Consider the following 17,046-nt stretch of genomic DNA (forward strand, 5'->3'; position numbering starts at 1 on the left):
AAATGTGAGGTTTGTCTTTTCCATCTGCAGCTTTGCAAAATAACTTCATTGAGTGACTTTGAATTTTGTGTGCTAACGTAGATAAGAAAGAGAGTTCATGTTTTCGTGTATTCGGATTTTCAAAAAGAATCAGACCCTGCCAAAAGAGCCTAAGTGGAAGAGGTCAAGTGATTTGGTAGTCTAAATTTAACCTTTGCAGCCCACTGCTCCCCTAATGATGATAGCTGTGCTATTCTTAGTATGATGTGGCAGCTGTGAAAGCATGTATTGGCTCTGAGCTGCCAATGACACAGGCTCCAGTACTGTGTGACACATACATTGTTTGGTGGTAGTGAAAAGGAGATGAGCTTAGTCATACTGAAAGGCACATATGAGAAGTACACACAGACTCATCAGGCTCAAGGAACGAACCACACCAGAAGAAAGAATTGGAGCTCAGCCTGAGTGAGTTAACATCAATTTTAAGAAGATAGAAGCTTCTGTCGTGTGGAATATTTTCCATGACCCCCTTCAACTGCTAATGAAACGATTTTTTACAAAATCATATAAAAAAGAGGGTAAAGGTAATTTCTAAAAGAAAAGCTGACATCAGGGTCAATATCCTCTTTGTCTGAAGAAGAGGTCCCAAAGATTAGTGTTTTGGCTGGTCCTAAATGCTAATTTAATACTACTGTTGACACGTAAGTTTACAATTGATGTTTACTTTTTTACAATGGTGTTTGTCTTCTTTTGCAATTAAAAGCAATGTCATTAATATATGTCAAATAATGACTAGGTAAATTGAATCACATTTGTTTTAAAAATGTATGTTACTAAATATTTTAAGTATGGGACTGGTCATTTTTATCCTTCATAAAATTACTGTTAAAACAAATTAATTTGTAACCTGTATCATCTTTTTAGTAATATCCTATAAGACATAGATATGCATTACATCACTAGAATAATGCCGTTAATAATCCCTAAACTCAACAAAAAGAGACAGAAAAAACGAACAAGATAATTGAACATCACTCATGTATACCAGGGCTCTACGCTAAAAAAACAGAAAAGAAAAACTCGGGACACGGTTTTTTGAGTCCTTTTATATTATTGAACTTTTTTTTTAATATAATTAAGCATCCTTTTAAGTTCTCCTAATATTCATGAATCAAAGTACAACAAACATATACACAAGCAGGCACTTGGAACTAAGAATTACAACAAACTACAAATGTATTAGAGAATTCCTAAGCATCCGATAGGCTATTTGATATATGAGACAAATTAACAGAAAATTCTTTCAGATAACCTTGACAGGCAACACTAATTGACTGGGGCCCTGGCTATGAACATACACTCTAAAAAATGCTGGGTTGTTTCAACCCAATTTTGGGTCAAATATGGACAAACCCAGCCGTTGGGTTAAATTTTTAAATTACATTTTTAACCCAACGTTTGGGGTTTGTCCATATTTGACCCAAAATTGGATTGAAACAACCCAGCATTTTTTAGAGTGTATGATAAATAATAGTATGTGGTAATATTTATCATAACTTCATGTAATGCTTAGCAGATTAGTAGGTCCACATTTAAATATGAATATTTCTCAAACTTTCATGGTCATGATACAAATCTGAATGCATGTTAACTAATGATTAAATATTATATGGTATTTATTCATGTTTAATTAATTAACATTATTATAAGTTCATTTTCATGTATTATACACACACACTCTAAAAAATGCTGGGTTGTTTCAACCCAATTGTGGGTAAAATATGGACAAACCCAGCCGTTGGGTTAAATTTTTACATTACATTTTTAACCCAACGGCTGGGTTTGTCCATATTTTATCCAAAATTGGGTTGAAACAACCCAGCATTTTTTTAGAGTGCATGTATTATACACACAAGCTACCTCACATTTTTATTTACAGCCTGTTTTCTGTCATTTACAAAATCTAGTGAAGTCTTTGGTCATTTATATTAATTACATTAACATTATTTTGGCACAAGTGTGTACTATTCATCTGACAAATAAAGAGCCATATTATTTGGATATGGTTCATATTACTTGACTGGATGCTCCTGGAAAACTGACCAAGCATGACCCAACTATTATTCGCATGACCCAATTAATACTTATCTTTAAGGTGCAGAATCAGTAATATTATATGCTGTTTTGACTGATATGGCAGTCATTATGGATTTAGACGGACAAATCACAGCAATGGTATTTTGATGTATACACTCTAAAAAATGCTGGGTTGTTTTAACCCAAATTTGGGTCAAATATGGACAAACCCAGCCGTTGGGTTACATTTTTTAATTAAAAATGTTAACCCGACGGTTGGGATTGTCCATATTTGACCCACATTTGGGTTAAAACAACCCAGCATTTTAGAGTGTAGGCTAGTGCCTGATATAGAAAAGTAATGAATTCTGATGCTATGAGTGTTAGTCAAAGTAGTTAATCTGAACACGCTTTGTCTTATGTTGCACATGGCCAACTCTCCAGCGTCTTTTTTTGGACAGACTATATTTAAAAGCTTCCTCTTGATATACAGCACCAGCTGTCTGGTCTTAAGCAAGGAATGGACACTAGAGTTATCTTGACTGCTGTAAGAGGACTTCCTTTATGCAAGGAATGTTTCACATATAAAGTTCACAACGTACATAGTATTGTACCCTTACAAAAAAATAATGCAGTACTTCAACTGCAATAGAAGTGCGGTAATTTGGACGCAATAACATCAGTACTGAAAACTGCACTTACACTGCATATAAATAATCACCATTGCACTGCAACACATAACACTTACCTAAATAGTACTACAGTTATAAAGGAGAGGGTACAACTTTAGAATTACCAACACGATCTCATGAAAGTGCGTATCTATACCACAAATGTTATTTCTTGTACCATTTATACCCCCAAAATGTTTGTTTTTGCGTGCATATGCTACGCACTGAAACCCATTGGGTAGGATTAGGGGTGGGGAGTGCGTGCGTATTACACGCCATAAAGTGCGTATCATATGCACGCGGAAACTGCGTATCATATGCACGCAAAAACTAATTTTGGCGTATAAATGGCACGAGAAATAACGTATAGATACGCACTTTCATGAGATCGGGCTGGAATAACGGTCCCTCATTTATGCAGGAAGTAATGCAGTCCAAATCAAAGTAGGCCTACTACATTAAAACTTCAGCTACTATTAACTAATATAGAAACAAGGTTAACTAATCCGTAAGTAATAACAAATTTAGGACTGAGATAGTTTGGTAATCAATAATTACTGAATGAAATCAGCTGCATTAAGAACTACTAGCTAACTATGACAAATCATAAATAATTGCCAGTTGATTATTAACTGAACATAACATTCTCATGTGTCTGAGACATAAGTAATTGTCTTTTTTTACTCTGAACATGGTAATAAAATGCATCCCTAATTACTCAGGTGTTACCTAGTCAGTCTGCAGGAACTACTAGTGGTCTGGACCATTATTTAATTAAGCGTTTTCGGGGCCTAAAAATGCACATTTATGAAAACTATACTGTTATCTTTGCTGTGTAAACTCCAAAAACATGAATTTGTGAAAATGGTTATGCATGCGCATGCATTTTTCGTGTTCTGTCTATATGTACGTCGTGTTTCTATACAGAGTGACATCGCCAGCAACTGGCCTGGCATGCATAATACAGCGTTTTTAGTAGTTTTTGTGGATCCGCGTGAACAGGGATCGCTTTGACAATGTTGTCGGCTGTACACAAAAAACGCAAAAACTTTTCAGCATATCGACATTATAAAAATCTGAAAGATGCCATTAGTGTGATTTACTGAGCCAAAAGTTCCCAGATTAAACTCATAACTCATGACAATGACAAGAATGTTACAAATGTCAGATTGAAAAATAATGACCAGTGTTGAACGTTGTTGTGTTTTTCAGAGCTGGGTATGTGCCATATAAATTTGTGCCATTCTTAATTCCAATAACACAGAATAAGTGATTACCAAGCAGTAAACGATATGGATATTTTTGGAGGTGCTCCACGTGTTCTTGGTTACCCGCGCCCAGTTCTGGTGAAACGTGGAACAGATGCTGTGCTTAAATGTCAGATTGGTGGAGAACCCCAGCCAGATGTGATCTGGGAGCGGAAAAATGAGCCTATTCTTCCTGAGGGTCGTTACCGTATTGCCCAAGATGGCAAGGTGTACACCCTTTACATTTCTGGGGTGACAATGGAAGATTCTGGGCAGTATATTTGCAGAGCCACGAACAATATTGGGGAAACATATGCAGCTGCTACCCTTAAAGTGGAAGAAGAGCCTCAAGAGCTCCAGCAAACACACCCACCTCCACCACCACAACAAAATGAAGTAAAAGTGATTCCACCAGAACAAGAAATCAAAATGATGATACAACAACAGGATGGGGTGGTACAGAAAGCAGACCCATTTCAAGACCACAAGCCTCGTTTTCTTATCAAACCTCTTTCTCTAAGAGTAGACCGAGGAGAAGATGCTGCCTTCTCCTGCAAGCTGACAGGTGAGCCTTTGCCTCAGGTGGTTTGGGAGAAAGATGGTAAACAGTTGAATGAGATCTATGAGAGTGCCCACTACCATGTGGGCCAGCAAGATGGTGGCTGGTTCCAGCTGAAGATTTTCAGAACAAGAGCCCCAGATGGAGGTGTCTACATCTGCAAAGCAGTCAACAAGCATGGAGAAGTGATGACTGGGGCAGTGCTCCTGGTAGAGGCCATTCCAGAACAAAGAGAGGGAAGCATGACAAATGGCTACACCAATGGTCATTACACACCACAGCATTCAAGGGCCCACCACTCAAAAGAGCCTCACCTGAATGTGTCGAAAGCTAAGAAGTTCACTGTCACAGAAGGCAAACATGCCAAATTCCGTTGCTATGTCACAGGAAAGCCTAAACCAGAGATTGTATGGAAGAAAAATGGAGAGTATATTTTGCCGAGTCGAAGACATCTCATTTTTGAGGATAGAGAGGGATATTACACCCTAAAAGTACTGTACTGTAAGCAGCAGGATACGGGACTCTACATATGTGCTGCTTCAAATGCACTGGGAAACACACTGAGTGCAGTGCAACTGTCAGTTAAAGGTAACTCAATTCCAATTATGCTAATTGTTTAATTAATTGTGCTTAACTAACAAAGCTAAAACATATTGAAGTTTTATGACCATTTTGGCATTTTTGTGAAACAAAGCAATGCAACAAAATACACCATAATCAAAACTTTTTAAGGATCTTACAACTAAAATATGCCCCCAAAATCTTTGAGTTGTATGTTTTGGTATACTTTCATATCACCATTACCTCTCATTATGAGTTAATATGTTGCTGTAGACCCCCAACCACCAAAATCCAAAAGAAAACAGTCTGATAACAGGAGCAGTGGTGTAGAAAGTAAGGTGTGTGGCGTTAGAGACCGACCCAGTTTGAATCTGCCCTTTTCTGAACTCATTCTTCTCCCTTTTCTTATCACGTATTAGCTATGAAACATTAACAAGTGTTTGACGGGTATTTAATAGGGAGTAATATAAAGTATTTAACTGGTATTTAATTGGCCAATAATTGAAATTTAATGTGGTGTCCTCACATTGATCGGACAGGCTGGCACATCGATCGCATCGCGCTGTCACATTCTCACACCCAACTTGTCACATATTGACGCTTGGACAGGAGCCCTCTGCGCCATTTTTTGCAGGGTACTCCATTGCTTTCAGCAATTTTGTCTTGTTTTGTCAATGTTTGCCTTATGTGTCAGATCAAGATGCATAATTCTTTGCATTTGTAAAAGTAGACATGATTTTATAAAAATGTATAGCCTACTGTTATATTTTGAGCCACTAACCCCACTCCTACCCTACACCTACCCACTTCTAAACAATATAAAACACGTAACAGGCCAATAGAAGTACAGTCACAAGTGTTTATTGCAAAAAACTGACCAAAAACAGTATAAAAGTATTGACTCATGTTGCACTCCAAATCTGAAGCCATGTGATATCTTTATGTGAAGAACAGAATCTTGATTGAATCGCTGAAATGATCCCACCGCTCCAAACAAACGCAGTCATGTTTCGTTCAAAAGTATACAAAATGTATACGTAGATCCCTCATTCAACCATATATTCTATTCATACATGGGTCAGTAGGCCAAAGGGTATCACATTCGACGCTGCTGCCATGAGGCCCAGCAGTTTCTCGAACTGTTTCACAGTGTGTGACTGGTCTAGCTTCAACTCTTTTGTGGCTGTGAGGAGGGCAGCTACATGAACGGACGATAGTGTGGCTCGCATCGTGACTGAATCCCATACCACACCAAGGAAAGTGGTTCTCTGTAATGGAGAAATCGTGACAAACCTATCGTGACAAACCAGTCCTCGGATCTGTTTGAGTGTGAGCATCTTGAACTTGAGTTTCATGACTGCACGATACAACAGACGAAGATCTAAAATGGGACGCAACCCCCCATCCTTTTTCAGAACAATAAAGTAGCAGCTGTAAAACCCTGATTCTCTGTCGGGCGAGTACACCTGCGCTATAGCTCCCTTCGCTAATAGAGACTCTACTTCTTGCTCCATTACCAGAGCCTGCTAGGGATGTACTAACGCGAGTAGCACCCCGTTGTAACGTGGTGGAGGAGTACGAAACTGGATTCTGTAACATCTCTCTATTATCTGCAGGACCCATGGAGATATATTCGGCAGATTCTTCCACTCTGTCAGAAAATCTACTAAGGGTACCAGTCTCTCGAGACTGGCTTCTGGTGTTATTGTAACAGCCAATTCGGTGACCTGAAGCATCCTGGAAGGAAACAACCGAACTGACTGTTTTTGAACCCCCCTCAGAGGGTGCGAGTTTGACACAGTGTTGTGGTGACACTGAGCCATGTGCTCGCTGGAGACCGCTGCGCCCCGAGGCACCAAAGGTGGCGGCGTTGGCAGAACTGCCTCCTGAGGGCACCGAGGTGGAGCGGGAACCATATACTGAGGTGTACACTGCTCCACCCCGGTCGGGGTTGCCCTCGGAGGTCTGACACCAGTGGCATCAGGACCTTGACTGAAGCCCTTTTCACAGAAAAAAACAGTCCCCAGATCCATCTTCTGCTTTAAAGGCTTCTGTTGAGAATGCCATTCCAGTCCCCAATCTTTCTGAGGGGGAGCACAGGAAATGACACTATCACTGTACAAGGAGTTTGTTAATGGCTAGTGCTGCTCCGCCCAGCAGCCCCATTTACGCAGTTATAAACTCCAAACTCATTGTACACAGGAGATTGTGATGGAGAATCTTCAATTCCCTTAACTCAATGCTCAGCACATAATTATACCATTTAATTCCTCAAAATTAAATGTAGTAAAGGATCAACCAGACAAGTTACACGGTCTGGATGAAATGCTGAACTTATACATGAATCTAACTAATGAAAGTCAGATAAGCAAATTTAAATGCAGCCCACTTATTTAATTCCTCAGAATCAAACAGCAAAACATCAACCATCAACAAGATAGTCTGGATGAAAGGCTTAATATATATTTATATATATAGCTTATTTATTAAAATAGTTTCAACATACAATACAAATAATCATAAATTCATAGCTTGCAATACACTGTGTATCTCTTTAATCAATGCATTGCATTTGCATAACCACTGGATTCTTATTGCTGTCTTTTTAAAATAAACAGTTGCATGGGGAAACTCCCGATAGTGAACTCACGTCGGTAATGTTCATGAATGAACGTAGCCAGTCCACTATTATTGTTATTGCAGACCCTGTAATCTACGCGCTGCCTCAGCACACGCGAGATCCGAGATCGAGTAACAGGATAGCCAAACAATCTTTATTGACTTTCTTTCCTCGAGAAGAAAGACACCGGGAGCAGAGCTAAACTCTCGATAGTGTAAATGTTACACGTCGGGAATTTATGAATGAACACTGTCAGTCCCATGCTCCACTCCCAAACAAACAACACATGAATCGCGTGTGTCCCCACTCATAATGAAGTGAGGGCAGGGAGGAACACATAATCCAAAGCTGTTTGCTCCCCATACTCCTGTCTAGATATATATTATATGCTTGTGGACATGCATTCGATGCTCAGCACCTCTACCTCCTCAGAGATAGACTGCTGAAACACCGGGCTCTCTAACGAGGGCGGAAGAAGCCGCGGCGCGTGCTTCCGATCCCAGAGAGAGAGCGCTGGATCCTCCGGGTAAAGGCAGAGGAAAGGCGGAGCCCGTCTCTAATCCCTCAGCGAGATCCATTTGCGAACCCCACAATACCAACTTCTGCGCTGCCTCGGCAACACGGGGCCGGTACTGCGAGGAACGCGAGCCTGAACACCCTCCTCAAAGAGTGACAAGCGGGAACGGAGTGAGTACGATAGTAACTCGCAATGCTCGTAGTCAGCACCCTCGAGCGCTGACAGAATGCTCCGTTCCAAACAAACAACACATACATCGTGTGTATCCCCACCCGTAAAGAAAGAGGGCAGGGAGGAACACACAATCTAAGGTTGTTTTGTTCGCCATAAAATATATGCTTGAGATTGAAATAGTGACTGACAGTATGTAACACAGAACGCTTGCTGAGGCACAAAAGCTAGCGCGGTTCTAAACCGGATGTCATTTATCCTTTCCTGGTCGTCATGTCACCTGCCCGTGATGCCCACGCTCGACATTGGACTAGTTGACACAAGTGTGTCAGACGCAATCACGCAGGAGCGTTCCCAAAGCGTCATCGACGCATCGCAAGTTCCTTAGAAAGGGAACTAAGCTCAGATTAGTTTTTATATGTTATATATACAGTACTGTGTGTGTTTGTTTTCCTCAGCATAGAATGCCATTGAGTAAATTCATGTATTTGAGGCAACACTGAAAATATAGGGAACTTATTAGTAATTAATAAATAATTATTAGATAATTATTCAGGAATTACTTAGAATCTGAAACAGTATTCTAAAGTGAAAATAATAGGGAACCCATTAGTAATTAATAAATAATTATCAAATAATTATCCAGGAATTAGGCTACTTATAACCTGAAACAGTATTCTAAAGTGAAAATATATTGGGGACTTATTAGTAATTAATAAAGAATTATTAGATCATTCTTCAGGAATTACTTAGAACCTGAAACAGTATTATAAAGTGAAATATAGGCAACCCATTAGTAATTAATAAATAATTACCACATACTTCTGACTCAAATAAAACTTACTGTAAAAAAAAACACTATTAATATAACCATCTAAACCTTTGTAAAATACACGACAATGACTCGTTTAGGCTAAATGATATCTTCCTTTATTTCAGATGATATTTCGTTTTAACATGTAGCCTACAATACTGCCTACCTTTAAATTTGTTTAACAAACATTTTAAAAATCAAAAGTTAAACCTTTAAAGCAATTCAAGTAATCAACTGGTCTCGTTTCCATGGTAGTGGTGCTGGATCTCTTGCGGGAGGCTCGTTGCAGGGGCTCGTGTTCGGCGGGGAGACTGCTTTAACTTCAGACCGCCACCCTGCATTTCACTCATGCTGTGACTGACTCCATAACCTGCACATAACCAAACAGTGCACATCTCTAAGAACATATTTTAACATCTGATGTAAATAGATTTAGTATCTTTATGAATAAAATAATTAGTTTTAAGCTTTAAGCGAAAGATCAGGCAGATTTTTGCAGATTTTGCATCACGCAAAAAAGACGGACTCGTCGTTAGCTAGGTGACATCGCGTCCTTGTATGTTGCCTTGCATAAAATAAAATGATTTACAGCACAGTACTGATTTTATAGATTAAATAAAACATACACAAAATTGTATTTCGCCCAAAGAAATGCACCAAATCGGCGGCGCTGAGAACTCTCCAGAAGAGGATGCAAATGCCTTTGCTCTTGCATCACCAAATCACTGTAAAATGTAGGCTACCGTGATATTGCCGGAACTTGAATGGTGCAAAAGAAGTTTAAAATGTATAAGAACTAAGTATAATAATATGCTTTTTACTTTTTAAGTACTTCAAAAATGAATTACCTTTGTACTTTTACTAAGGTCATTTTGAAAATGGCCTAATTATAATTTTACTGGAGTAATATTTTATTGGGGTATCTGTACTTTTACTCAAGCACTTGATTTGTGTACTAACTCCACCACTCCACTGCTAAACAAACTTTATTGTAGTGACTAATGTGTATGACTGTTCATTAGTAGTTACTTCATAGTTATTTTTCTTGAACCTTAATTAATAGATAACTAGTTGTAGGCTATTCTTCAGGAGGTATGACCGAATTCATTAGTTATTGATTAACTAACTGATACTTAACACAATCATATAATTATATTACATACTGATTAATTAACACATCTTCCTTAGTTAACAGTAGTGACTTAAGAATTACCTTAGATCTTCAGTAATTCCTTATTAGTTATGCAGTAAGTAAGAAACAATATTCTAAAGTGTTACCAATTAAATAAATGTAAATAAAATTATGCTGGCTGATTAAATTGTGAATCACACTCCAACATGTCATAATGGCAAAATTATAACCCAATACATAATTTCAGCATGACGATAACATTTCCATGCCCAATGCGTCTGTATATGATGCCAAAGGATTCTCATTGAAAGTAATGGGGTACGCTGTGCATCAAAAAGTCACACCAAAAGTCACACCAAAGGGTCCTGACCAAGCGTCAATGTGACAAGTTGGGAGTGAGAATGTGTTGGTACAGCTCATTGGGCTATTTTTAATGACCATTTGACTAGTTTTGTTGTGCAGACCTGGCAACACAGATTACTTCTCCCTATCCCTAAAGCCCTCCCCAGAGAATTTATGTTTTTTTTTTATAAATATAATCACATACAATGAATATGTTGTTATTATTGCATACTGTTTAATAATGTACAATACACTAAGGTGCAAATAGTATCTGCCACTATAACATATTTACACTTAACAAATAACATCTAACTTAGCAGTGTTGTATGTAAATAATTTCTAAGTAATCTAAATACTGTAATTTAATTAATTTTCCCTTGAAAAAGTAAACTAAGGGATTACTCTTAATTTTTCTGTAATTTAATTAGTTACTTCTGATGTAATTACAATAAATACTGTCTATCATTTTATTGTTCAACTGGTCGAGATTGATATGGGATTTAGTAATAAGTAATCCAATATTTTTTTAGAGAGTGTAATTGGTACAGCAATCTAATTACACTGTTGAAGATGTAATTATAGCTAATTAATTACCTTTTAGAGTAACTTACCCAACATTGCTACTTAGTGCAAAATACAGTTTTTTTTGTTTGTTTGTGTTTATATTCTTATTACTTAATAAAACATTGGTTGTAATGTGAACACATTTCTGTTTCGCTATCATGATATAACATTGTCTGTCTGACTTTGTGGGTAACTATATTAAGTAATACAGTCATGCTCTGAGTAATGTATTCGATAACATTGTCCAATTGTCAATGCGTGATGAAAGGTGAGAAAAGCCGCAGGGCTCAGTGCATTCCTGAGTGACAGCATCACTGCAATCTTATTAGCAATGCAATGGGGCATAGCTTACATTTTGTTTGGTGCAATTAAGCCTGCAGGATTATGTTCTTTCTTTGTGAGTGCATGACCACAACTTTTTTTTAACCACTGTTCTTGGCCTGCCACATCCCAGCTGAGGTATTGTGAAATTTGAAAGTGTTTATTTATGTTGTTTCACAGTGCAATCTGAATGTCTGTAGTATCTGAAATGTGATATGTTTAGTCACTGGACAAATTTTAAAAATAAAAGCCTTTTTTATGGCATATCTCTCACATTTATAGGGCCTGCAGTTCGATTTAAGCGAGCTCTGCAAGATGCAGAGGTCAAGGAGAGGGATGTTGCTGTTCTGGAATGTGACGTTCCAGAAGAGTCCATTTCCACTGCATGGTACCTGGAGGATCAGAGGCTGCAGCCAGGAAATAAGTATAACATGGAACAGAAGGGCACGCGGAGAAGACTAACCATACAAAATGTTGGGGCAGATGATGATGGAGTTTATCTGTGTGAGATGCCTGATGGTGGAAAGACTATTGCAGAATTGGCAGTTAAAGGTACAGTACGTAAAGATTAAGCCTTATTAGGGCTTTCATAGTGAAAACGTTAATGTATTCAGTTAATCAAGTTTAACACCAGCAATTTTAAAAATAGACAAAAGTTTACAATTAAATTTTTTAGAATAAAAGCCGATAACAATATTTAGTGTGGGATGTCAAGCTGCAATTCATTTCAATTTATTTTAGAATAAACTGAAAAATTATCATTACAAATAATTTTGAACATGAGAGTTTGCATTGCAGTTTGATATGCGGTACATATGAGATAGAAAGATCTGGCTAATTTAATTTACTTATTTTTTCTGGTAGGTACAATTGTAAAGAAACTTCCACGGAGATTAGAAGTGATGGAAGGAGAGAATGCAGCATTCTTTGTGGAGGTGGAACAAGATGAGATGGAGATCTGCTGGTTTAAAGACGGACTGGAGTTGCGAGAAACACATCAAACCATTATCAAGTCTTTCGGCAAAACCCACATCCTGGTCTTTGTCAATACGTCATATCAGGACTCTGGCACGGTCACCTTTATGGCAGGCAGATCAACAACAAATTCCAAACTCAGGGTCAAAAGTGAGAAAACACACATGGCTTTGTGATGCATATGAAGTTGCACAATTCAAAAACTTTATATTATTGCATAATAAGAATTTATCTATTTCTACTAGATCTTTTTGAAAAAAAAAAATATATATATATATATATTTACAGTGTGGCCTTGATATTTAGATTGATATCTTTCTTTTCATTCAGCTGCTCGACACTGCCCACCCATCTGCCCTGTGAGTGTCCAAATGAACACTGACAGTTTAAATGGTGCTGTCCTTTCCTGGTCACCATCACCCAACTTGCAAAACTCCACTAAGTCAGTGTATGTGCTCGAACGACAAGAAGTAGGCTCTCAGGAATGGCAGCGATGCCTGACAACAGAGACAGGCACATCTGCAGAAGTCCTGGGTGACAGTGTGCCATGTGAGGGTGATTACCGTTTCCGTATCTCCTGTGTTAATAAATACGGCAGAAGTGGACATGTGGAGTTCCCAAAAGTAGTGCATCTGGGTAAGAATGAAAATTTCACAAACTTTCTGTAATACCAATCTGTCATGAATGATTTGCGTTACAAACACACAACTACTAAGAAACCTAAAAGAAGAAGATAGTGATGGATATTTGGTACTTACCAAAAAGACCCTTATGGAAATACAAAACTGATGCAGGAATAAAACAAGAAGTGCAATAATAAAATTTGCTGTGATAAAGAAAATGCAGATTATTATATTCCCCTAAAACGTGCATAAATAAATAATACAGCATTCTTTTAAAATGAACAATAAAAAGTAAATTACTTCTCTATTAGGCACAGAATCAAAGTCTCTGCTGGATGTAAATGGAATTAGAGCTTATTTAGCTGACATGCATCAACTTGACAATAGACAACAGAGTAACACTGGAGACTTCATTTAAAACCATAAAAGTAGTGATGTCCTGACACATTAACTGTCCATTTATTTATTTAGTAGACACTTTTATCCAAAGTGACTTACAAGTGAGGAACAAACAGTTGGTCATAAGAGCCCACTAAATTCATTGAACAGAATGACAAAATAGATTAAAAAATAAATAAATAAATAGGAGTCATAATAAATCGTCTTTGCTTATGGTTTTGGATTTGTTTAGCGCTTGCAGAATATATGTCTTCAGCTGTTTCTTGAAAGCTGTGATGTCTCAGAAGGGCAGCAGTGTCTTAATAAAAACATAACGACATTTCAGAAATTATTATTATTATTAATATTAGTAGTAGTATATTGTTTTTTATGTTATAGTATGATAATGTGGATTAAAGTATTAAGATAACATGACATAACTTTTTATAATTTATTGTCTGCAGTCCCAGGTCCAAAGATCAAAACCCCCATGAAGAACGCTGTGGTGACTGAGGGGGAGGATGCTGTGTTCTCCATTGAGCTCTCTGCTAACTTGATTGGCACATGGTTCCTGAATAGCCAGCAGCTGCAGGATAGTGAACGGTTCTCCGTGACTCAGTCAAAGAACCAACACATCCTCCGAATCCACCATGTGCCAAATGTGTATGATGGAGCTGAAATCACCTTTATTGCAACTGGCGTACGAGATTCAGCTGCCCTACAAATTAAAGGTCAGTTCTTACACGGGGATCGTGATTTGTTTTTAGGTTTTAGCCATAAATGACTTAATATTAATATAGGCCTATATAAATGTTAACAGACATCATACCCATCATGAAGTTCTTCCAGTTTGTTACAATTCAAGTTATGATGAAACAGAAATAGTGACAGATATTTTCTTCATACTGTGACGTACAGTATGAAACGGTTTATCAGAAGAAGAAAAATGGCGGGACTTGGTTCTGTCCAAGTGGATTGGATAGAGGCAGATGCTAATGCATGGTTGCAGTCGATTATAATAAAGGGGCGGGAATCAAGGAGACAAAATTATTGGAGAAGTCTGGCATACATCTACAGAAGGAAATCTGACATTCCACAGGAAAATCAAGTTATCAAATTTAGATAAGGAAGTACTTTAAGTTTGTATATTGCTCAGATAGAGGCACTGACATTGACACTTTCTCACAGAAAATACTTAATGTTGTATTTTGCAGTACCTGAGGTGAAATTCGTACCATTGTCAGAGATGGACACCAAGAAGAGCACTGAGGTGGGAAATCCCATTGTTCTGTACTGCGAGGTGTCCCACCCGTCAGCCACTGTTCAATGGTTCAAAGACGGACAGGCTCTACATGTAGAGGAGGGTCTGAATATCCAATCAGACGGCAACATGAGGAGGATCGTCATTCAATCATCAGAGTACTCTCATTCTGGAGTGTACACCTGCCAATCAAATAACGACATGCTCACATTTAATGTGAATGTTGAAGGTGAAAACATCATTATACTCAAGCACACAATATTTATTTTCTTTTTTGACAATGGCAGTGGTCACATTCCTGGAACTACAGTAATTTAGGACATTTGAATTGTCTGCTGGACTATTGTGATATTAAACATAACAAGAAGGAATTCACCTAGACAGCATTGTTCACACTTTATTATAATGTTTGCTGTTTATTACACATGCTATCTAAATGGTTTAGGGCTAGATTCACTGATGGAATTATGGAAATCAGACAATGGTATAAACTCTTAAAATCAGAAATGCAATCTGGCTTAGGGCACTTGATTATACTGTGCATAGATATAAGTCTGGTTATATAGTGCTCTTCCACATAATTTGATCATCATTTGAATTATTGAATATATACACACACATCCCTTTTACATTTTGTGTGTGACTTTCTGCAAAATTAACAGCAATTGTTACTAAAAACACTTCCTGATTATTCATTATTCAACGTTTGTCTTTTCTCCTTCCAACATATCATAGCCTCAGACCTTTATCAATTCAGTTTTGTCCCTTTACCCCTTTCTGGCTCTCCGGAATCAATTAGCTGGTCAACCATCCTAACTTGAGAATTATTAATAGGTCATTAGGCGTACCATGGCCATTTGCCACTTTAAATTTCACACTTTTGATGTAAAGGTCAAGTCAAGTCACCTTTATTTATATAAAGCGCTTTTTACAATACAGATTGTTTCAAAGCAGCTTTACACTTACAGTGATAACAGGAAAATAATGCAACAAAGTTTGTTGCTAGAAGAAAATAGCATCATAGTCCAGCTTAAGTAAGTTCAGTGATGCTTTATTTTTATTGTAAAAAACGTATTAATTAAGTGAATTTATATATAACATAGCCGCTCTGGAGAAAACCGTGATGCCATCGTCCAGATAAGTTCAGTTCTCATATAATGGTGTCGATGCAGTCAATAAAGGTGTGTTCCTACCATGTCTTTATTACCGAAATTTCAAGATTATGACTTGTAAACAGCGTTCATGTCCTTGTAGAACTTGTAATTAAAACTTTGTTAGATTAATATTCAGGTAGATAATCTGCAGTCTCGAAGCCATCCGTCATCAGTTGGAAACAGGCGCCTCAACCCCTGTGATGTGCGGCAGCCACCGCGCGAGACCGATCTCAGGAGGATGATCAATCAGACACAGTGACAGTCTAGTACCATAACATTCTCAAGTTTATTAAGGAAAAGGGTTAATATTTATACACAAGATAAAGCAGAATCATCCACGATGTCCAGTCCATCAAATCACAGTACTCAAAGATCACCACTACCATATATGACATATTAAGAAATATAATAATAAGTAAGAGAGATCAAATGTTTAAATGTATGTGCGTGCCTTGAGTTCCCGTTTGCATGCGATTGTATAAGTGTGTCCAAGGCCTAGTCCTTGTTTTGTCTAGGTGTGTCCATGATATGCACAAAACATAACGAAATGAGATTACACACGGGCAGTCTTACACAAGGATAGTCAAAAGTGGAGCCTACGAAATAAGAAAATATGAACAAACTTGTAAACTGGGAATTTTCCAAGAGCTCTGACCACATGACCACTGTACCACCTGACCGCGGCAGATTAATTTAGTCGTTGATAGTGTTGCTATAGAAACAATGTGTGTTGTGTTTTATAGTTAATTTAAATGATTAAAATGCTCTTTTTTTCCATCAGCCCCCCCTGTGTCCTTTAAAGAGATTACGCAGGATGAGAGGCAGAAAAGCGCTATGGAACTGGACCCTGTGGTCCTGACATGTGAACTATCCCGACCAGATGCGCCAGCCTGCTGGTTTAAAGATGGAGTTGCAATTCTTCAGTCAGAAAACATCACCATCCAGTCTGAAGGCACCATGAAAAGACTTATAATCCGTTCAGCAGAGCTGGTAGACGCTGGGATGTACACTTGCCAAGCAGGCGATCAATCCATGTCGTTTTCTGTCAACATTAAAGGTAAAGTTGACAGAGTGGTGCTCT

At 38.0% G+C, this 17,046-nt stretch overlaps 1 protein-coding gene across 3 annotated transcripts in view; it reads left to right on the plus strand.

Moving 5' to 3' along the window:
• Nucleotides 1–310: 310 nt before the first annotated feature.
• obsl1a (obscurin like cytoskeletal adaptor 1a) overlaps nt 311–17,046 on the plus strand; it is a 32,592-nt gene continuing 15,856 nt past the window's right edge. Inside the window, exons 1-8 of one of the 3 annotated variants that reach the window (XM_079628858.1) lie at nt 311–680; nt 3,939–5,120; nt 11,857–12,126; nt 12,439–12,699; nt 12,880–13,185; nt 14,015–14,281; nt 14,765–15,040; nt 16,747–17,022. In XM_079628858.1, coding sequence (XP_079484984.1) covers nt 4,019–5,120; nt 11,857–12,126; nt 12,439–12,699; nt 12,880–13,185; nt 14,015–14,281; nt 14,765–15,040; nt 16,747–17,022 — 2,758 coding nt within the window. In that variant the 5' untranslated portion in view covers nt 311–680; nt 3,939–4,018. The remainder of the gene's footprint in view (nt 681–3,938; nt 5,121–11,856; nt 12,127–12,438; nt 12,700–12,879; nt 13,186–14,014; nt 14,282–14,764; nt 15,041–16,746; nt 17,023–17,046) is intronic. The other 2 variants (XM_079628859.1, XM_079628857.1) reach the window with 2 other exon arrangements.

This window comes from Phoxinus phoxinus (genome assembly GCF_949152265.1).
Source record: "Phoxinus phoxinus genome assembly, chromosome: 11".
Taxonomy (NCBI): Eukaryota; Metazoa; Chordata; class Actinopteri; order Cypriniformes; family Leuciscidae; genus Phoxinus; species Phoxinus phoxinus.